The sequence below is a fragment of the Mercenaria mercenaria genome, chromosome 4 (assembly GCF_021730395.1).
Source record: "Mercenaria mercenaria strain notata chromosome 4, MADL_Memer_1, whole genome shotgun sequence".
In the NCBI taxonomy this organism is placed as follows: Eukaryota; Metazoa; Mollusca; class Bivalvia; order Venerida; family Veneridae; genus Mercenaria; species Mercenaria mercenaria.
The window spans coordinates 40,307,781-40,332,363 of NC_069364.1; the positions used below are offsets into that span (position 1 = coordinate 40,307,781).

Below are 24,583 nucleotides of genomic sequence, written 5' to 3' on the forward strand. Positions count from 1 at the left end.
GTACGTACTGTGTAATAAGTTTGGTGTTGATTACCAATGAGGAATGGGCATAGCCATGCCTACATTAAGATGACAGAGCTTTGTACCTTTAAGGAGTTGCAGAGTGAGTTACAAACTTTACATAGAATCAACGACATAGTAAACACAATACACAACAATCCTTAACAAATGCACAACAATCCTGAACAAATACTTATACAGAAGTAGTTAGAATAAAACTTACTTATATATACTAGTATACCAATAAAAGTAACATTTTAAAGTAGGTTTAAAATTAGCATAAATCAACTTTACAAAGCAGTATCCGGAATTTCGGTTGGAATAAAAGGCCTATACCCTCTATCATATGAAATAAATGTGGCAAATAACAATGCCTACAATATAATAAACAAATAATTAAAATAAAATAAAAAATAAAATTATTACACACGAAAAAAGGTAACCTTCTTTCTGGAGCAATCATCAAGCTGAAGACGAAAGATATTTTCCACGTGATGTCCGACACAAATTGCTTTCTTTTCTGCTCTTTGATTTTTTTGCTGCTCCTTTTTTCTAGTGAAACTTATTTTTCTCGTTTGTGTTGTTAAATCTGATACCATTATTATGGGCCAGGTCAGACATTAAAAATAAAAATTTGAAATTTTGCAAATTGAAAGGAAACAAATCGTCATTTACGACATACACTGCACTGCACTCACAAACAATACTCACAAATACTCCGCGCCTGTGGGCGCGGAGAATGAACATATCTATTTATGTACAACGGATGGAGTCCAAGATCACCATAGGTTGCAGCATGGCATGCACTTTGTTTCACGCCACACCCTAACCCTAACCCTACAAAATTTAAGAATTACTCTATCATGGTCTTTAGACTTTGAGAAACACCACACCGGACATGCGTAATTTAAAATAGAGCCTACAAACAAGTCAAAGAGTTGAAGTGATATAAATGGAGTTCTATCATATTTCTCGATATTATTCATTAAAACATTCAACATTCTTGGTCTTTAAAAATTTGCCAACAATACATTGATTATTAAGAACAAAGGAAAAGTATAATTAAAAACAACCCCTAAATAGTATGGTGGCTGATTTCTGCCATTCCGTTCTGGCGTGTTGGCGCGTTTGCAGGGCGCCAGAACGCCAGGACGCCAGGACGACAATTATACGCGCCAAGACGACAAACAAGGCATTTGTCGTTCTGGCGGGGGCGCCAACACGCTAAATTGGGAAGTTGTCATCCTGGCGTTCTGGCGTCTTAGCGCGTTTGCAGGGCGCCAAGACGCCAACACGCCAGGACGACAATTATACGCGCCAAGACGACAAAATCCATATTTGTCGTTTTGGCGCGTTCACTTGTCGTCTTGGCGTGTTGGCGCGTTGGCGGGGAAGTTGTCGTCCTGGCGTTCTGGCGTCTTGGCGCGTTTGCAGGGCGCCAACGCGCCAACACGCCAAGACGACAAGTGAACGCGCCAAAACGACAAATATGGGAGAAATCAGCCACTACTAAATAGTTAAAATCATTTACAACTTATAACGGTTCATTATCAAAATACCACTTCTCGCATAATTTGATGGGTCCCCTCTTTCGAAATACAACAACTTTTGTTTTAGAAGTATTTACTTCAAACCTATAGGAACAGCAATATTTGTGTAAAGTATTTCGACTGTTTTGTAAGTCTTGTTGAGTTTTACCAACTATGACCATGTCATCAGCAAATAATAGTAGAATTATAATCAAATCATTCAATGAAAGTCCCCTGTCATGCTTACCTTGTAAAATAATTCAAGGTCTTCAACAAATAGAACAAAAATGCCGAGCAATTATCCTTTCCCTGTCTTAAATCAGTCGATATATAAAAAAGTCAGAAAGTACAAACTCAGATTTGATAAAATGTGTTGTTATCTATAGATACCGTGGATACCCCGCTTTGATTAAAACAGGAAGTTTAAATTTATATATTGGACTAGATGTGTCATAAACGGGCTGAAAAACCAATATAGTGATCAAACTTGGAATTAATTTATTAGTTTTATTGGCGCAAAATAGTTAAATATTTATGAACAGTGGACGTTTAAATTTAAAATAGACATTAATGTGACAACTTGACACTCCTTCACTGAATATGTAAACGTGAGTATTTTGATCTATATACCCGATTCACTTTTAGCCCCAGGATTAAAAGTATTTACCCGAAGTGAAATACGACATGATGTCTAGAACTTTAAAAATAATGTCACATTGTTGATTTATCACACATTCTCTTTCTTACGTGTTTGTGTATTCAAGTGGCATGGAGTGCATTTTTTACCAATCCTACTAGAGTCACACGCTGTATACTGACACACATCCGACTTAAATGCATTCAAAACAGACATCTACGCAATTATTTTGATGTAATAAATACAAAAGGTTTTCTTGTGCGTGCTGGAGGGGGAAGGTTACACAAACACCAAGATCATGCATATGCAAGGCAATTCATAGACTACAGCATTGACAACAAACAAATTTTAAAACATGAATAAACATTTGTCTAGTGGTTTTGTCTCCTATGTTTTCGTTACCTTGTAATTCAACGTAGAATAAATGCTTATGTAAACCAACTTCAGATTTATTCGGCTATCTTATATATCTTTCAAATGCATTCAGATCGATGCGACTGAAAACGATATATCAAGTGACAAACATGTCTATGTGACCCGTAGCTGGCAGATAAAATACCGAGGAGTAACCTTTTAGGGGGCGCCCTATGTATGCTCTTAGGCAAAGGGAGATAAAATATCGAGGTATAAACGTTTTGGGGCGCCATGTGTATTCTCCCAGTCAAAAGGAAATAAAACCACGTCTTAAACGAGGCCTAAACTTTTTGGGGCGCCATGTGTATGCTCCTAGTCAAAGAGATGTTAAGAGTTTCTATTGTCTCTTAAAGAACAACAACAAACAACAGTACCCAGTCGATGACACAAATGAAACACAAATTTTATTCAGTCACCAATTTTGCAGTTTTCTATACCATCCATAGATTAAAACTTTTAATTTTCATTCTTAACTGAAAACAATGATACCAACAGAAGCCGTTTTCTACGCTCAGAAATGCAGCTTTATTCCATTATAATATATCATAACTACGGTGTCCCGTTTGGACAATCTTGACTTTCTGTTCAATACTAAACCGCGATACACGATGGTACGATGACGAAAACGCGATGGCGCGATGGCACGATGATGAAACAACGACTGTATTATATACTGAACATTGGGTCTATTGCAGACACTGCAACTCAACAGTCGTCTATACTATAAATAATGCATAGTACAATGTCTGAAAACACTGTATTACAGTATACTCTCTTCATAATAAACCAGATTACCCACCTTGGGGTCGAAATTGCATCAAATCAATATGGTCAACACTGGCTTATAAAGTAACTTGCTAAACTACCCGAAGGCTGACGTATTTAAAGAGCTTAGCAAGAAACAGAGCAGGCAGCTTTGAATTCTATAATTTTATTATTTGGCCAGCCCTAGAATATGATTTATCAGTCTGGGACCTTTATTTTAGAAGATATCGAAAGCATATTACAAATGTACTAGGGCACCGAAATCAGGACACCTTAGAAAGTATAAATTATCCCATTTTTTTTTTTACAAAATAATCAATAAGCGTTTCTATGTAAACATCTGTTCTCATTTAATAAAATACACAAGGCAACCTATTCACATATCAAATATACCACCCATTAGTCATCTTCCCCGTGAAGTTGTTCTGTATAAATCTCTACCAACACATGACGTCTTTGCTGTCCGCAGATTCAAGACAGTCTCGCTGTATCCTCAACACCATAGACATCTTTTGCAAATATTTTATTTATTTCTTGTCCTTCATACATATGCATATATTAATATAATTAAGTTGTCACTCAAAATCTTCGGTAATGTGTCTATCCATGAGACGTAATGAAATGCACAACACTCCTAGCACTAGCCTTTAGAAGCGAAAAACAAAACTTTAGGACGGATAAGCTAATTGTTACTGTTATTATTGCAGATTTAAAGAAATCGAGGAGAACTTTCACAATGGCAAGTTCTTCAATCATTTCGACGTTCCTGCTTGTAGTTCTGGTAAGTAAACATTTCTTCAGACCACTGCAAGACCTGATATTCCAACAATATCTACCGCTAATACAACTACAGCATCGCCTACAACATGTGATAATTCATCTACATTAGCTTCTTCTGCAACCACGACTAAAGAAACGGTAAAATGTACTTCGAAGTAATAACCCCTTTCTAACAAAGCGCACGATACTGAATGCACTATCTAGCCATGTTGCACTCACAGGTATGCGTTTGTAACATTATGACTATCCCTTTTTATACTCCCGAAGAGACGTATTATGTTAAGTCGCCGATGTCCGTCTGTCCGTCCGTCCGTTAGCAATTTCGTGTCCGCTCTGTAACTCTTGAACCCCTGGAAGGATTTCAAAAAATCTTGACACGAATGTTCACCACACGGAGACGACGTGCAGAGCGCTTGTTTTGGATGACTAGCTTCAAGGTCAAGGTCACACATGGGGATCAAAGGTCATATGAGTGTGTTTCGTGTCCGCTCTGTAACTCTTGAACTGCTTGAAGGATTTCAAAGAAACTTGACACAAAGGTTCACCACACTGAGACGACGTGCAGAGCGCTTGTTTCGGATGACTAGCTTCAAGGTCAAGGTCACACTTAGGAGTGAAAGGTTATATATGACTTTGCTGTGTGTATATTGCTCTGCATTGCAGTGCTCTTGTTTTTATTTGGCTGATCCCTTTTTTGTTCTCTTACAATATTTTTTTTGTATTACTTCCCTTTTTTGTCACTATAAATAGCTTATTTTGAAACTTTTTTATTATTGGCCATATCGAAAAACCGAGACCACTTTTCTGTAATGTATTTTGACATAACTTTACCTGCTAAGAATTTTTTGTGGACTTAGAATTTTTTTTGAATTTCTTCTTTTTGTTGTTCCTGTCCTTTGGGTTTCAACAGTCAAGTTCTTTAAATTTTGCTCCCATCTTCTGGTGTAACCCTTCGGGCGTATATTGCCCCGTTTGGCGGCGCTCTTGTTATATTCTTAATACACACAGGAGTATGCTATGTTCTCCTGACTGTACGATTCTAATAACATTCCTTTTTTTTCAGTGCCGTTTTAAATCTATAAGCTGTGTATAAAGAACACTGCTTTTGATTTACTTCAACTATAATTAAGAGACTTCTCTGCGACAATTGTTGTTATTAATAAATTCCATTTACAATGAATAAGAAACCATTAATTACTAGTATTTTGATAACAGTCGTGTTTGTATATTTTTAGTAGGGTATGAAGGCTCAACAGAAATACACCCATTTATTATTTTAGTTACATTTGACGTAGTTCAAATTGAGATTGTTTCAGAGATAAAATAATGTTGTTTTTTGTTGTCGTTTGTTTTTATAAATAATTCTAATAATATCTGAAACAAAAATAAAACGTATAATTTTGATTGTAATAAGTGATAGTTATCTATGAGAACTATTTACAGTAAAACACATGTATTAATCAATCTCAACTTCTGTTATAATGTTGTTGTTTTTTTATCTGATGCCGCTGACATTTATATTATATTATGAACGCATGCGTCTTCTTGCATACCAGACGGGGATTTCTGGTATTTTTACCAGTGCTGGAAAAATCCATCTTAGATGACTCTCGTGCTGTAAATGACGTATTACGAACTACATACATGTCAAAGATTTATGTAATAATTTATATCGTTTATTTAAAAACAACTGAATAAAAATCCTAAACCTTGATATTTCTTCTTTGTTCCTGATAGTATATTTCTCGATTCAAAATACGTTATTTCATTAAAAATTCACAACGTTACGCTGCAATTGATAACAAATTGTTATTTGTCTTTGAAACGTCATGACGCCTTTCCTGTTTACGGACGTTGGTTTCTCGCGCTTATTTAAATACACTGCTATAAAAAATAGTTCTAAAAAGAAAACCGTTCGATTGATTTTATTTTTGTTATTATTTTTTGATATCGGTATGCAAGAAAACGATTCTGTCACTGGTTATAGGTGCAGATGGGAATATCCGGCTCTCGGGTAACTGTTTAGGCGGTAACTCGGCAGGAGCCTCGTTATCGCCTAAACAGTTACCCTCGAGGCCGGAAATTCTCATCTGCACCTACAGCCAATGAATCTTATATTCTAACTTGTCACTATCAACGAAAATTAAATAGAGCACACGCAGAGCATATTTATGAATTACAGGAAACCCTGGTAACACCATGTCATTATTTTGTTTCTTATAAACCTATTAATGATTTCAGTGCAGAAGTTTCGCTGGATTTTATTTTTTACTGTCGGACTACGACTTTTTAAACAGACTGTTACCTATTTACTTACTAGTATGCTGTTTTACTTTACTTATTCTGTTTTACATTTACCATTAACAGATTGCGGATGAAAAAAGTGCCGGGATTGGTGTTCCATTGTTAAGTACCACACGTGTAAAAGCAGGTGGTGAGAAGATTTATACAATGAACAAAGACTTGTCAGCGCCGCTTGCACTAACTTGACTAGGTGAACCCGTATATATTCTATAGGAAACCCGACATCTTGGAATGAGGGATTTTTTTTGCCCGTTCGAGCGTGACTTTACCGATGTAGGAGGAGCAGACCACAATTAATTGATGTATTTTATTGATTGCTCAAAGACCCAGAACGGAATAATTATATTCTTTTTGCGTTTCCAGGATGGTAATAGTACATGATTTGAATGAATAAATATATAATTACAAATTGACAGTGGCATGTATTAGGCCAAAAGTAAAGAAAATGTGTTTTTGATGTAACATAAGAAAGCAAATGGACTGATGTTCTATCAAACCTGTTTCCATGACATTCCATGTGTTAGCATTCAGTCATGAAAGAAACAATTAAATTTTACGGAAAGGTTTTACTTTAGGGTAAGGTTTTAGGATAAGGGCGAATAGAATAAAAATAATGTATAGCAAAATCGTGTTTTGCTTAAATCAGTTGAATACGCTCAAAATCGGTTCTGCATCGCCAGTATAATTCACTCGAGTTTTTTTTTATATTCTAGCACCTCTTAAGCTGGTGGAAGAAACTGATAGTAATTTGCTAATACAGCCAAGTCCTGTGTAAGTGGCAGACAAAGAGAGACAGATATCTGTTCAACTGCCTTCACGAGATCTGTTGTGCAATCTTCTCAATGGACAACCTATACGCTGGGGTGTGGTTGTTGTTCAAGATGGCAATCAAAACGGTATTTGTAATTTGGAAAAGTAACAAAACAACGAATATTGTGACTGTAACTTTGTGTCCGTTCATTGACATCAGATCTTGTTTCATAGTTGCTGAAATGAATAAGACACAAAACAACATACTACAGTAACGCACTGATGATTAAGACATATAAATTCATCTCTGGTTATGTAAAATGATAATTTAACGCCAGCATTTAATCGCCCCTATTGGATGTACGCACATATTGAGTTTGCAGTGTATTGACTAAAGATAAGAGTTAGGAACAACATGCGTGCGTACGCTCAATTCGGGAGAATTAATGCCGACCGGTAATTTAAGCTATCTAAAGGCAGTTATTACGACGGAACACCTTACAGAGCATGTATCTCTGTTTTGAAAGGCAATAATTATCACCTTCATATGTTTATGCTCATTTCAGATGTCCCATTTTCTGGAACTTTACAAGAATTTAAAAGTAAGCCACTATCGGTCTATAAAAGATGGTCACAGGTTAAGGATGATGATCCAACTCCTGCTTACGTTGCAACTCCACCAGATTGGAGTCCTAGATGCTCACCAAAAGACATAGGTAAATAGATGAATAATTAATTCTCATGAGACGCGACGTAGAGGACTTTTGAGATTAAGTTCACTAGTAAAACTAAGTGTTCCTAGGTAAAGCTTATACTACGACTTTAATCGCTAGTAACAGTTTTAAGTAAATGAAGATTATTTTTAGTATCTAACTTTCTTCTGAATCACATTTGACGGTTTTAAAGCGTAAACTGTTTTGGGAATATGTGAACCGGGTTAAATGAAAATGAGAGTAGAAACATTTTCAAAGTATTAGAGATGTAGTTAAAATGTATATTCAACGAAAACTATCATCCAAATACATAACGAATGACTACGCTACATTAAACAACAGTGTGCCGAAGAAATTCAAGTACTGTTTGAAACAAAAATGAAATGGTCAATGCATTATTATGTCTCCCACCACACAGTGGTGTGGGAGACATATTGATTTACTCCAGTCTGTGTGTCTGTCTGTGTGTGTGTGTGTCTGTCACAAAGCTTGTCCGCACTCTAAGTCGAATATTTCTCACCCGATCTTCACCAAACTTCAACAAAATGTGTCTGCCAATAAGTGCTCGGCCAAGTTCGATAACTAGCCAAATCGGCCTAGGCACTTCGGAATTATGGCCCTTGAATTACCAAAACCACTCAGATTTCTTGCGTAGTTTTACCTCCAAACCGATCCCTATACTACTAGTAGTATAGGGGTCCTTTTGGTGTCAAGAAAGCGCATGCACATGTGGATTCAGTAAACAGTATATAAAGACTGACTTATTATTTAGATGATTAGGCAGTTGTGGGAGACATGCGCTTTTCTCAAAAACATCTCTAGTTTGAGTCGATATATGTAAGGTCAGATTCAACCTTCCGAACAAAAACATTATTGTCAAGTATTAAACACTTCGTATTTTTAGTAGATAAAATGTAATAAACAACAAACATTATGACAGTTTCGAAAAGGAACAAATTTTCCGCTGATCTCCTGTTATTCGGCGCCGACAAGAGGCGGCGTCGAGTTTATGGTATACACTTTTTATTTTGGACCATGCGAAGATAGTTATGCATTGTTCCGAAACGATAAAAAGAACACAGTGAATAGTGTGTTAAAGGACCCACGATATTGCATTTTAGATTTTAGTAAATAAACTAGCAAAAAAAAAAAAAAATAAAAAAAAAAAAAAAAATAAATTAAAATGTATGTTAAGCAAATTATCATGATAGATAGATGTTATTTGTCATTCCTCTCCTTATTTGAAGAGCAGAAAATTCGTCAAAATATTGATCCGATTTATTGTTAAGGAAGATTACTGCAAGTCAAATTGTCTATTTCTGACCTTAGTATAACCTACTTACCTGATACAATGGCATTTATACCACATTTAGCAGTGGATTACTATGCTTGCTAAATTTCCTGTAGCCAGACACTGACATACTTCTAGTAACATTTCGGTTCAACCAAAGAGGACTTCAGGTTCACCGTTCGTCCGAAAAATAACTGAATTCTATGATATTCCAAAAGTATATAAAAAAGGTTCATGGCATTCGCTTTGTGTGTAGGGGCAATATAGAGATTATGCATGCTAATTGTATCATTCTTTTCTTGGACAAAAATTTTGGTTGCTTTGGCAACGGAAACAGCAGAATACTGTGTATAATCTAATCCTGGAATCTATAATGTAGGTGACTAAAGTCCGTGACACTTTAAATATCAATGAATAGAAAATGATAATAAAAAAATTGGTTACTGTGAACCACAACTTTGAAATAATTAATAATCAGCATTTTCTTATTTCCCAACAAACTGCATTTATGTGAAACTTCATACACATGCACCTGCATAGAAGAACTTTCCGCAGGTGCTGACCTTAGTTGATGAAATAATAATTTTAACTTTTTATGTAAAGGACCGCCAACACGCAATGTCAATGTCAGGTAGAGGGTAACACTTCTTTATCATGCCTAAATCCATGACAGTTTATAACATATATTGTATATATTGCTAATGATAATAATTTGTTACCGGTAATAATTAGGTAATTTCTCATATTGCAGTAAATGTACTTTGGACACAACACTTGGTGGCATCTTCGATGCTTGCATCAATGAATTTCCTTGAAGTATTTATAAATTATAATAAAAGAAAATTGTAATGTTTTTTATTTATTTTATCGATTTTTGCTTGTTCTGTGTCTTAAAGAATTTTGACCATACAGATGTACGAATAAGGGAATAGTTTTCACTGTAAAAGCTAATGTAGACTATAAGCGTGAAACTCTTTTACTCTTTACATTTGTTTTTATTGACTTTATCCTGATGTCCGCATCAGAAACGTAGAATATATATTTTTCAAGGAACAGAGGTATTGTACAAAAGTTAAGACCGTATACAAAATGTGTGTGAAAGAACGTACATGTGTTAAGATATTTCATCTTATTACTTCAAGGCAAGCGGCAGAAGAGGTCAGCAGAACCAACTCCCGAGACGTCTCATGAAAATTTTATAGTTGGAAGTCAAGGAGAGTGCTCAGGTGTGCCAGATGATCAGTATTGTAATGGAGAATTGCAACCAGGCAGAAGTTACAGGTAAACGTTAGAACAAATGTCAATAAAATGAAAACAGTTATTTATCAATAGCTAGTGTGAGTAACAGAATGTAAAAATGCCAAAGCCAGTTCTGTGAGATACCATGAAGATTATAACAATCGGCGTTAATTGAAATGAACGCTTACAATGTTTTATGTATTCTTTAGAGAAGTTGGTTATAAGCAGTCATATCTTAGCAAGGTTTTAAGACGCTGATGAATAAATTGTATATTGTAGGGCGAAGGCGTTCGTGTGCACTTCTGAAGGATGCACGGAAACTAGATATTCTATCCCAGTATCGACCGGTGAGTTGTATTCTACACGTTAAAGTCTTTGAATGCTTCAGCACTATATCAGAATCTGAGTTCAATATCCAAACACAGTTTTAACTCCGGAAATGATTTTGTTTTGTTTATTGTGAGTACTATTTTTTCTTGTAACCAATTTGTCCTAACACAGCCAAGTAAAGATAAAAAAATTGTTCATTTTAACTGAACACATACGTTTTATCTCTCTCAATACATATTATTTATATGAAGGAAGCAAACAAACTATCTATAATTTACTATTATGTTAGGTTTTTCTGAAGAAAAATGAAACCATTTCATTGATAATTTTTTATCTTATTTTAAACCCAGATTTGACTGTACCAATAGCAGCTGGGACATCATCGGCGATCGTTTTGTTGGTGGTTGTAGTTGTTGTTGTTGTTTTCATTTTGAGGAGGAAACAGTTAGCGTATGTATTTAACATTTGCTCGCTCCTTTTATCGAATTATCTATCAATTGTCAGTTTCTGAGGTGACTTAAAAATTTTTTTGCAACCGTGTTATCTTGAGGTTAAATTTATGTGTTTATATTTTTCTACTTAGGTGTTTTGCAAAATATCCCGAAAGAAGTACGCAAACACATAGACCCGTTGATGACATACACTTGGATAAAACTGAGTCCACTAAAAAGAATACCTTCAGGTGTTTCTTAATTCACATCTTAATTTTGTCACAGTGGGAAAATCATTATGATTTGGAACATGGAGTTTTTCAGTTCTAGGAAAACAATGAAATAAGTACAGCAAAAACAAACACACATAAAAGTATATAAAAAGCTGTTTTTCCTCCAAAGCAACCGCTAAACTGATACTGGAAAATTAAAAAAAAGAACGAATACATTGCTCCTCGGTAAAATAACAATGAATAGTATGTCAACCAAGTAACTAAATTTTAAAATCACAGTTTTAATATACATGTACTGTTAGATACCGAGAAACAGATGAACCTATTTCAACTTATCACCGTCAAAAGAAACAGTCATAGTGTTTTCGTTTGATTATTCTTAAATTTTGAAATTTATGATTTAAATGATAATTGAAAATACTTTAGATATTAACCGATAAAATGAGTACATGTATTGATAGCCGTATTAATTCAATACATAGTTCAAATTATTGTTTATAAGAACCGTATTGCATGTGGATCCTATCATTACTCTTTTTGCTAATAACGTTAAATATCCTTCAGTTACTATCTTTTATGACAGCAAGACATTTTTGTATTGTTTCTTTTATTTCTATAGACCTGGGCCAATAAAGCTCGCCGATTTCTCAGACACTGTTGAAAAAATGCACAGAGATTCGGATTTACTCTTTGTAGATGCATACATGGTTTCTATTTTATTTTATTCTTTTGTAGATATATAATTGATGACAATTATAATTCCATGTTGATTAAACGCGGCTGTGTAATACAGAGAGAGAGAGAGAGAGAGAGAGAGAGATTCTTTATTAGGTAACGTAAACATATAAACGTTTCTTGTTACGTGATACAATAATTTGCTACACGTAACATACAAACATGACAAATATGTACAAGGACATGGAAAGCTACATACAACAACATCTATATTAGTTCTAGATATAAACATGTACATGAGGATGGACTATGGACATCACATTTATTATCATATGAAAAGGAACAACAGTACAATATGATCCTAAGGTTACATGCTATTAGACATTTCTAACGTAAACGTAAATCGGAAACGGATTACTGAATCCGTAAATGTTATTTGCAAATAATGGTCTAAGGGAGATATTATTGCATTACTATTGGATGAAATTGTCTCCCATAGACCACAAATTAGCCTAAAATTTTACGGAATCAGTATTCCGTTTCGTAATTACGTTTACGTTAGAAAGGTCTATTATGGCTTATAATGATAAAAGTGGGGCAGGTAAATGATGGTTAGCGAAAAGTGGCAGTAAATACATGTCCAATTATGACTATTTATTATACCTTGTCTAATACATTAGTGTGAATTTAAGGCAATGTTTTTTTTATTTCCTCGATCAGTTTTATCAACCCATAACAGATATGTTTAACAAATAACATACAGTGATTTTAACAAGTCACTGTTCAGAGTTTACATAATGAAGGTATATCATGAGCGTTTACAATACGCAGCTGAACGACAAAAAAGGAAAATCACTGTTTGAGATATATTATTTCGATTCTAACACAATATCGAGGACTATTACCTACATTATACATCGTTGATGTCCTCCCCAAACAGTTGTCTGCTTTATGTGGTTTTCTATTCATGTGCATCACTAGGACGTTTGATGCTATAATGTGACAACTTGGACTTACAAACTGTGATTTGATTCTAACACAATATCGAGGACTATTACCTACATTATACATCGTTGATGCACTCCCCAAACAGTTGTCTGCTTTATGTGGTTTTCTATTCATGTGCACCACTAGGACGTTTGATGCTATAATGTGACAACTTGGACTTACAAACTGTGATTTGATTCTAACACAATATCGAGGACTATTACCTACATTATACATCGTTGATGTCCTCCTCAAACAGTTGCCTGCTTTATGTGGTTTTCTATTCATGTGCACCACTAGGACGTTTGATGCTATAATGTGACAACTTGGACTTACAAACTGTGATTTGATTCTAACACAATATCGAGGACTATTACCTACATTATACATCGTTGATGTCCTCCCCAAACAGTTGTCTGCTTTATGTGGTTTTCTATTCATGTGCATCACTAGGACGTTTGATGCTATAATGTGACAACTTGGACTTACAAACTGTGATTTGATTCTAACACAATATCGAGGACTATTACCTGCATTGTACATCGTTGATGCACTCCTCAAACAATTGCCTGCTTTATGTGGTTTTCTATTCATGTGCACCACTAGGACGTTTGATGCTATGATATGACAACTTGGACTTACAAACTGTGATTTGTTGTATAACAACACACAGTTTCATTTTCCTGTATTTAAAAAAAATCGGGTCGTGTTAGAATCTGACTTAAGTTGCATTTTAAAAGTTTACATTGTATTTTGTTTCTAGCGTTTGAAAGAAAAAAGTCCTAATCACCCAATGTCAGCAGCAGAACAACAATGTTGTAGACCAAAGAACAGGTACAAGAATATTCTTCCATGTAAGTATCAGTTATGATGATTGACATACACACCTAATAGAATTTATGTTAAAATTCTTTTTGAAGCATAGAACGCAACCAACCAAACAATAGCAGACTCGGTTTGACAGAGGTAATGAATTGAGCACCACGCTTCACACACTCTAGCTTAAGCGGGATCATCTATTATGGCAATGTGCTCCGTGATTCCAAAAGACCAGACTGTATAACAACACTGAGTCCAAGTACGGGGAGACTTTTCACAGCTTCCACTTAAGAATTGAATGGGTTTTTTTCTGCGGTTCATCGATGTGTGAACTGTCAGGAAGTTTACACCTAATTTGCATAAACACTAAAACTTAGGTGTAAATTTCGGTGTGTATGTAAAAATTAGGTGTAAATTTCCTGACAGTTCATGAATACATCGATGAACTGCAGAAAAATACCATTCAATTCTTATAATTACAACTATAAAAACTTCTTCCATTTGTTCACTATTTGAAATAAAAATGCAACATTTTTTACTGAAATGCACCTGTGTTACGCACATTAATTTCGTCGTCATGGACGCAGGCGAACGACTCATTTGCATATTAATTAGATCTAATGAATACGTGAAGGCTTCAGTGAGAAATGAAAGTTGGTCACGTGTGCTGAAGCAGCCAACCAGAAACGCGCAAATCTATGAATTTAGTAATAGTTGTAATTATACGGCACTTAAAGACTGCTGTTGCGCTGTGTAAACCTAACAACATATGATAGAGTTCTTTAGTCGCTGTGCAAGAGATGCACATATCAGATGTGTGTGTGTGTGTGTGTGTGTGTGTGTGTGTGTGTGTGTGTGTGTGTGTTCGGGTTTAAAGTCTTTTCCAATAATTTTTCAGTCATATAAACGACGGTGAGCACAATGCCCAACTTTATAGTGCTGCCTCACTGGAGTATTACACCGTAGACACGTGACATGATACCATACTGACACCGGGCTGACCAGTCCTAGCACTACCCTCTTAATGCTGAGCGCCGAGGAAACTGCTAGTACCATTTTTTTACGTCTTTGGTATGACGCGGCCGGGGATCGAACCCACGACCTGCCGCACTCTACCACTAGGCTACCGAGGCGGTTACATATCGGATATATCATAATACGTTTTTATTAACAGTATGAAATATACATTTTATTTACCTGATGTAGTGCTTCAGATTATACAAATATGTATGACATAGCTATTGAATGTAGACAATGTACAACTGCTTTTCCATTTTCAAACTAACAACATTTGCTATACAATAAATAATACAAAATAGTAAACAGACAAATATGAAAAAGTCTGTTTTCGGGAATGAAAGTAATACCTCAACTATGGACACATCTCAACTTCTTTAGAACTTGCGATTATAAACATACTGCGTTTGGAAAATTTGATAAAGTTGAATTATCTGCAATAATCTCATTTTTTTTTTATTTTTAATTACTGGAAGTCTGGCATACCTATTCTATAATTTCATTTGCTTTCCTATTTGACTACGACAGCTTACTCACTCCATCAGTAACCTAGAAAGATAAGTCTTGAATTGGTTGTGTTTCTATTGAAATTTGTATATAGACATTTATGGTCTCTGATTGACCCACGCATAGTAAAATGCCGAGTTATGTTTGTTACTGTAATATGTGTTAGAAGACAGCCAAGTTCGAAATGTGAAAATCTCAAAAAAATAAAAAAAAGAAAAAATAAAAAAGAAAAGATAAAGAACACTATTAGGTATTATCTGTATGTCTTTTGAGGATTCATTTTAACGTATTTCAGTTGATCACTCGAGAGTGAAGCTGCGGTCATCAGATGGCATGGAAGGATCTGATTATATTAACGCAAACTACATTCCGGTAAAATTTTATGTATTTCTCGAAATGTGTCGTTTTCTGACTGGTTATTTTTTAACAGTATATGCTACATTTTTTCTGACTATCTAAAATGACACATGTCATAAAACTAAATACTTTTAGTTTATTTTTTTTAATTCCATCCCTATTATTGTGGGTCAAAAAGTTCATATATACTACAGTGTAGGACAGCTTTGACAGGATATAGCTGTTGTTTTATAATTATCACAGACATTTATATCACGACTTTTGTGTGTGCAGTTTTCAGTAAATATTTATTTGAAACTCACAACCAACTGTCGTGATAAATCGAAACTTCATTTTTCTAAGTCAAAGTCAACAGAGTACATGAATATAATGGTACTGAATGTTTAATAATGTGTTTACTGCTTGCAGAAGAAGTAATAACATATACCTTATCTGTGGTCAGAATCATACCATTGTTCTATGTAACCTTTTCATTGCCATTGATGTTGTAGTTATAAGTATTCAAATGATGAGAAATGTTTGAAATCCACTGTCAAAGTCGTATTACTTTTAAGAGACAGAAATGTATATTGATTTGTTTTTACACTAGTACACAAGTACATAATGTTTATATCGTGTAAGCCGGTAGTGAAGACCTTTGATAAATGGGTGACTTAAGACTTGATTTGTTACGTTTCAAAAGAGCCCTTCATTTTGTTGAAAAAACTTTCACATACAGCTGCTGTTGTAGTAAACTTTATGCAGCTTTAGTATTGTTCGAAGTGTTGAACAAAACTGCCAAAGATTTTCATGTTTCAAAATTAAATTTTTACACTTAAGGGATATAATTCTCGAAGAGAATATATTGCGACCCAAGGTGCAACGTTTGATGATTTCTGGCGAATGATTTGGAAGCAAAACGTAGATACAATTGTGATGCTGACAAAGCTTATGGAAGAAGGACGAGTAAGTTCGTTTAAAATCTGGACAAAATTAAAACAATTTCTTATTTCGTTCAAAAAAAATGATGTAATGTTCATGTTTGCTTTCCTTTAACGATTTTATACAGGTGAAATGTTTGGTCAAAACTTTAGTAGAGTTACCTATGAAAGATACTTATATAGTTACTATTTAATGGAAATGAGATCACTTTTTTTATCAACGATAGGGCCTCGTAGTTTTACAATACCATATTGACGCATTACATTAATGCATAAATGCATGACAATATTGAAATGATTAAATAATTTCAGCATAAGTGTGATGAGTATTGGCCGGACTTAGGTGAACATGCATTCTATGGTGATTTGGTTCTGTCTCTTCAGTCAGAATCGAATCTGTCAGACTACACAATTAAGATATTTGAAGTAAAAATGGTATGTGTTACAGGATGATTTTTGCTTCATTTGATAACATGTGTTTAAATTTTTGCATTGTAAACTTTCGGCAAGCCAGGGATGTTTTATAACATAGCAGTTAACTACAAATAAATGAGGATTAACATACCCCGTAAATGTAATGTACGGTATTTTACATGAAATTAAATGGATTTTGAATATCTTAAACAATAGTTCTATAAGTAGCCAGCATATGTTCTATTTATTTACACAAAATATAATTCAGAAAGTGAGCATAAAATTAAGTCATATGAAAAAATGAACATTTTTTTTTAGCATGGGACCAGTATATATAACAGCATTGGGCCTCCGTCTTTGCTTTTGATCTTTACTTCATTGTGACTTATATTCCCGTAAATTTAAAGGTAAAGGCACCAGCTATGATGAACGGATTTATACCATTAACAGCTTTTGAAATTGATTGCGAGTGTCAAGAGGTGAAACTTATGGCCTATCAGCTAAAATCCCCGTATTTATATCCTTATCAACATGTTTATTTTTATGAAAAGCATGCTACTACAGCACCATCCAAGGTATATATATATGTTAACATATATAGAACTTCTTTTATTGTGAAATTAATCTTCGCATGCTTTCTAGAAAGAGGAACGGAAGACGGTCAGGCATTTTAGTTACCTAAAATGGCCGGAGAAGGGTTGTCCCGAAACTCCAAAATTATTGCTTGAGTTTGTGAAAGCTGTACGACAGTACACAAATCCAGAAAAGAGAACGTCAACAGGGCCGACTGTTGTGCACTGCAGGTAACTGATACTTTGAAAACATGGTATGCAGAAACATGAATTCGATTTATAAAGTAGTCGTAATAAAGATATTGCAGAAAGTTTAATAGATGCATCGTCACATGCCAAAATTGTACCCGCTCCAAAGATATAATTGCATGTGATATTCTTTGCGTAATGTTTCTTTCACTGTTTTACATCCACAGGCTACCCATATTACTTTGCGTTGAGAGTTTTTCTTTTGATTTTATTTATTTGCAATAACATAATAGATAATTTTGTATCAGCATGAGCTGTCTTAAAAGCCGTGTAGATGTTAAGAAAACTTGATGTATGAAATATATCTAAGTGGCTTAATGCTCATATTTTCATCAAGTTCCTCCGTAAAGTGGTAGGAAATATCAAAACAATATCAAATAGAGTAGTGCTCATAGCGGAATATATGTCCAGGCTCAGTGTGTATCTTTTTACCTGCCAAACAACAGAAGGTTTGCCATTAAGTAGTTAATATGTATAATTACTTAAACTTCTCAAAAAGTGGTATTTCATAAAGGCAAAACAAGAACCCTATTTTAGAGTGAATTTATAGCTTTAATGTAATGAATGACCATTGTGAATTAAAAACATTTTGCATGTTCATAAAGATAAGTAATAATGTGAAAGTAAGAAATGTTGTCTTCTGATCATTAAAATTTCTGCAACGACGTTTTTATAAGTTCTAGACTTCGACTGAATACCGTATACACAATATATAACAATGCAGTATTTAATTTTGTAACCAGTTCTTAATTTACTAATTCACTAGTTTTTTTTCATATCACAGTGCCGGTGTAGGACGAACAGGGACATTTATAGCTGTTGATTACTTGTTACAACATATCAAGGATCACGACGAGGTTGACATATTTAGTCTTGTCCTAGAAATGAGGAACCATAGACTCAGTATGGTACAGACAGAGGTATAAATTACTTCTTTCAGTATCTCAGATATCATAACCAAGTGGGTATATTCAGTCTTGTCATAGAAATCAGGAGCCATTAACTTATGCTAAAGCTGAGACTACTTGTTTCAGTGAATCAGAGATCACGATTAGGTTGACCTTTCAAATTTGGAATCAATGGACTAAGAATGATAAAAACCGATGTACAACATAATTGATGTCCAAACAATGTACCGCATGCTGAACATGGTAGAGACAGTGGGAATGATTGTTCCTAGCAACATACCAGAGATTCCGACGAGGTTGATATTTCAGCCTAGTCATAGAAAAGAGGAATCAAAGGCTTAATTTGGTACAGACATAGGTTCAAACCGATTGTTACAACAAAAAAGAGATCATTTTGAGGTTCGGTATATAGACTGAGGTAAGGATCAATTGTTACAGCGTACCAAATGCCAAACTTATCCTTGAAATGACAAAACATAGACTAAATATGGTTCAGACAAAGGTTAGATTTACCTGTAGCATTTTATCAGACATCACATTTAGGTTGGTACATTCAGGCATGATATTCAAACTATAGACTGAACATGGTAGACAGAGGAACAACGTATCAGAGATCATGACGCGAACTGAACATTGTACCTACGGTGGTAAGTATAACATAGTTCGGCAGCATTTCGAGACCACAACTAAAACGATTGATATATTTAACATTGCCCTAGAAATTAGGAACTAGACTAGAAATGGTACGACGTAGGTAAGATTTGCTTGAAACAATATTCCATCGGTCGCAATAAAGACGGCACATTTGGTCTTACCCAAGAAATATGGAACAATAGATTGAATATGGTGCAGACAGTGGTAAGGAATACAAAGGATTTATTGATTGATTAGAGGTCACGACGAGGCTGATACATTTTTTTTTATGTCACAGACCGAGGTAAGAGAATTTACGACATAACAAAGATCATGATCACAGTAGGAACTACATGTTACAACATGTCGGAGATCAGGATTATGTTAATTTCTAGACCGAAAAACTTAACATGATTACGACACGCGAACGATATATTTAGTGCTTAAACTTAGTAGAGATATTTATTCTTGTCCTAGAAATGAAGTCATGACATTGTATAACCACTGTAATGATATCTTTGTTACACCGTACCGACACCACGGTAAGGTTGATTAATCGGGGAACTATTATTAATACTGTCATAAATTGTTCTTGCATGTAAAGAAATGGCAGGGAGTAATGAAAAACGGGTTTGCAACAAAGGTTCGGATGTATACAAATAAATATGAAAAATGATAATTTTGGTAAATCTGTAAGCGCGTATTTTTGGCATCACAGCTGTTGCTATCTTGGCTTCATATTTTGTAATATTTCAAATCCTAGTACATATCATTTTGTTTAGTATAGTTTTTGAGCTTTTGAAGTAAAGCAAAAAAAATATATGTATGACTGAGTGTTGCGGTTTTGGGAGAACTACATTGAATCGTTTGACAAATTTAGTGAATAAAGTATTTGCTGGAGGGCATCGACATACGTGCACCTTTTAAGAAGAGGGTTTCATTATTAGATCGTGTAGACATATATTTGTGGACCAAAAACACTACAATAATGAATAATAAATTAACCTGGATTATTTTAATTATCACACAGAATTAAGGTATGATAAAATAAAAGAAGATCCTTTTAAAACATGGAAAGCAACCAAGCTAAATAATTATAGTTGACTCGTTTCTGTTCATGACAGGTAGTAAATTGTGCAACAACCTTCGCACCCCCTAACACCGGCTTAAGCGGAATCCGAACTCTGTTGTTAAGGAACATCCACTGTACTCTGCAGACCTACAGGGTCAGAAATAGTAACAACAATGAGTTCATACTCCAAAACTTACTTTATTAAAGTGATCTACTCACGCTGACATATAATTTATTTTATGGCCTGTTTACCAATGTGTAAATTTGCACTGACTCGAAAAAGTGATCTTTTAATAAAAATTAAACTTTTATGTTTGAAGGATCAGTATGTTTACATCCATGATTGCCTGAAATAGTTCATTACAACTAATACAGAAGAAGACGAGAATAAAGATGAACGTATGTAAATTCTGATATCTTTACAATTATGCAAAAGTAAGCTATTTATAGTAATCCATCGAGATATGCTACTATACGTTTATGTCGTAATAAATGAAGAGTTACACAACGTTTTATGTATGAAGACACGATTTGAATAGCGACAAGTTCTTTTTATGCATAAAGTCTAGAACTTGACTTTACAGGAGATTTATGTACACAAGTCTTTTTCTTTAAAAGAAATAGAATTCTGTTGAAGATATATGTCTATACTAATGGCCTATTGCATCTGTAAGTGCAGAGTGGGATTGTAAAATGAAATTATGTATAAAGAGTGAAAATGACTGCTGCGTGTAAAGAACACGAGAGCAGAGAAAATTCGATTATAACACTTGCATTATCTGACGTTGCTTTTTCCATATCTGTGTAATAATTTAAACTTCTTTTTAAAACGCACTTTGTGTGGTCAATGGGTGATATTACTCTATTGTGATATTTTCAGATTCTATACATTTTTCTGTTGTAGATGTATACGTGAATACTTCTTTCGGAGCACAAGAGGAAACTATCTATGAAAATTCAGGATATCAGAAGGATTGAGGAACATAAAAACGTTACTTAACTTGATACACTGTATGCATGTGTGCTACATTATTATGTGTGAAATATGTATTTGACAGACATCACTTTCTGTATTGCCTTATATGACGCTATACAATTATTGTGCGCTAGTATAGAGAGCTTGTAGGGACCTTATGGAGTAACCTTTTCGCAGTTCACAAGTATTCTTCTGTAGATCCTTCCTGATCAGTTACATAAATATGTCATTGTGTGACGGCCATTTTCTCATCAATCAAAGAAGTACATCATATCATCTTGACATGCAACGAAACTTTTTTCACTGATATCTTGACTTTTACCATCTATTTCCGTTCAAATACCGAGTACATATTCATGGTATACATAACTCATACTATCAGGAAGTAAAATTCACAGACTGCATATTTCACTGAAAATAGGTCCATTTTTTTCAAATGTTACATTTAAATTCACAGATTGCATATTTCACTAAAATAAGTCCATTTTCTTTCAAATGTTACATATGAATTCACAGATTGCATATTTCACTGAAAAAGGTCCATTTTCTTTCAAATGTAACATATCAAACCAAACATATAATCGGTAGGAAAATATTACATTTCCAATCAAGTTTCTTCCCAATAATATTTGTAATACGAAAATTTATTTGTTGTGTTTCTTTCCATTTTTTATACGCCCGTTTGAAAAACGGGACGTATTATGGGAACGCCCCTGGGGGGCGGTTGAGCGGATGGCCGGGCGGGCGGCGTCCACAGATTTTGTCCGGAGCATATCTTCTTCATTCATTGAGGGATTTTGATGAAACTTGGCACAATTGTTCACCATCATGAGACAGAGTGTCATGTGCAAGAACCAGGTCCCTAGGTCTAAGGGCAAGGTCACACTTAGAGGCCAAAGTTCAGATACAAGAATGACTTTGTCCGGAGCATTTCTTCTTCATGCATGGAGGGATTTTGATGTAACTTGGCACACTTGTACACCATCATGAGACGGGAGTTCTTTAGAATTACTTCCCTTTGTTGTTACTATAAATAGCTTATATTGAAACTTTTTCATTACTCGTCGTAAGGAAAAATCGAGACCACTTTTCTGTAGTTTAACATGCATGTTACATTCAATTTTGAGGTGTATTTTGACCTATCTCTACCTGGTAAGGATTTTTGTGTGGACTGACAATTTTTTGGGGATATTATTATTATTATTTTTTTTTAAGATTAACTTCTCTTAGTTGTTACTACAAATAACTTATATTGTAACTTTTTTATAATTGACTGAAGGGATAAAAACCAAGACCACTTTTCTGTTGTACAACATAGATGTTACTTTCAAATTTTAGGTGTATTTTAAGGTATCTCTACCTGGTAAGTAGTTTTTTGTGGACTTAGAAAAACAAAAAATTATAATAATTACTACACAACCACAAAATTAGAATTCCTTTTGCAAATACAGGTGCTAGTGTAAAGAAATTTGCTGTGTCGGGCGTATATTGTGACATTCTGGCACTCTTGTTAACGTATACATTCAGGCTAACGCTCATTCATACCAACATTTCTTGACTTGCATTTGTTATGTGTTCTATAACCTAGGGATTAAAAGCAAATATTGACTTATCAGCGTAAGTCATACATACCTTTTTGTAATTATATCGATTTAAAAAAATTAACTTCTTCATATATCCTTTCTTGAGGCTTTAGTTTTAAAAGAATATGTGTACAATCTGGGTAACAAATGTTGCTCACTTTTGGTATTAAGCCGTACATATATGTTCCTGTGTAAAAAGTTATCTTTAATTTAGATTATTTTTATGACATTGAACGTTAAATGTTAACATTGTTTATATGGATTACACCGAAAAACAGTAGTGTCAGACGTATTTTCTTTATAAACACACATTTTGTAAAGCATGGAAAGTGACGGATTAGTTTTATATGAAGGTAATTGCAGGAAATGCTGAAAAAAGTTATACAAATTGATAGCGAACCTGAATAGCCGCGCTTTATAATTCTTTCCAGAATCGAATGTACAAACGATCGTGCGATAAAATTCGTATTTGTTAGTTTCCAGTGTACGTAATCGAAGTGCTTTAAACAAGATGAATGGAAAATTTAAACTCCAAGTCAAACTGAAATGGCTGAAGTTAAATTTGATTAGAGTAAACACACCAAGAAAGTGTTTGAAGAGTTTTGTGCTAGAAAACTTTCAGGGAGAGAAAATATAGCTTCTCTGGTACCAATCAGTTAAAAGACTAAGATGTCACTGCTGATTTGTGAGACATGAAAACAGAGATTTGAGTATATATGTAAATGTTGAACCAGTACGAATGTGTAATACAATTCGGGCGTGTATATAAAGCGGCATCGAAACTAATCTTATTGGGTTAGTGGACTTGCTGTGGCATGTGCACACTCGTTTGTACTGCTAGGCGTTTTGCCGTGATTGGTATGGTATATCGTGGTGGTGATTTTGCTCGTATAAATTCTCTCTGTTAATTAATTTCAGCAATTTTAGTTTATATCAACATACACTCACATTGCTAAAATTATATATATACTATCTAAGAAAGAAATACTACACACTACCCTACCCATAGAGCCTTACAAACAAGTGCGTTTAATAAACAAACCTTGGAGATATAAATGTTGAAATGTAAAACCTTTTACAAAAATTTAAGAACTATCACCTGCTGTTTTCGCATTATAAACAGTTATCAAAAATTTAAAACAATGCCGCGAAATCTCTGAAATACAGTGTCTTAAGATTTTTTTGAATTTGTCAAGTGATTTACTTTGGCGTAGTTCTAACGGCAGTTCATTCCAAAGTTTTGGACCAATAATACAGAAACTTCTATCATTGAATGTTTTGCACTTGTTGTATGGAACAACATAACGACATTCAGAATTTTCAGACGATCTCAAACCTTGTCTACTAGGAATATACTCTGTAAGCAATTCTTTTAAGTACAGAGGTGCTCTGCCAGTGTGACAGCTATACATGAAAGAAAGTATCTTGAACTCAATTCTTGCTTTCACAGGCAACCAATGTAAGTGGTACAATGTTTG

The 24,583-nt window shown here is 34.5% G+C and overlaps 1 protein-coding gene across 1 annotated transcript; it reads left to right on the forward strand.

The window, feature by feature from the left end:
* The first annotated feature begins 1,990 nt into the window (after positions 1-1,990).
* On the forward strand, positions 1,991-22,165 carry LOC128556320 (receptor-type tyrosine-protein phosphatase O-like). The gene is made up of 15 exons (XM_053540989.1): positions 1,991-2,137; positions 4,053-4,126; positions 6,493-7,325; positions 7,746-7,895; positions 10,326-10,464; positions 10,702-10,769; positions 11,103-11,202; positions 13,842-13,932; positions 15,717-15,793; positions 16,598-16,723; positions 17,011-17,133; positions 17,755-17,915; positions 18,718-18,853; positions 20,867-20,945; positions 21,451-22,165. The coding sequence occupies exons 8-14, from the start codon at positions 13,872-13,874 to the stop codon at positions 20,900-20,902; spliced, it is 720 nt and encodes a 239-aa protein (XP_053396964.1). The 5' UTR covers positions 1,991-2,137; positions 4,053-4,126; positions 6,493-7,325; positions 7,746-7,895; positions 10,326-10,464; positions 10,702-10,769; positions 11,103-11,202; positions 13,842-13,871; the 3' UTR covers positions 20,903-20,945; positions 21,451-22,165.
* The last annotated feature ends 2,418 nt before the right edge of the window (positions 22,166-24,583 follow it).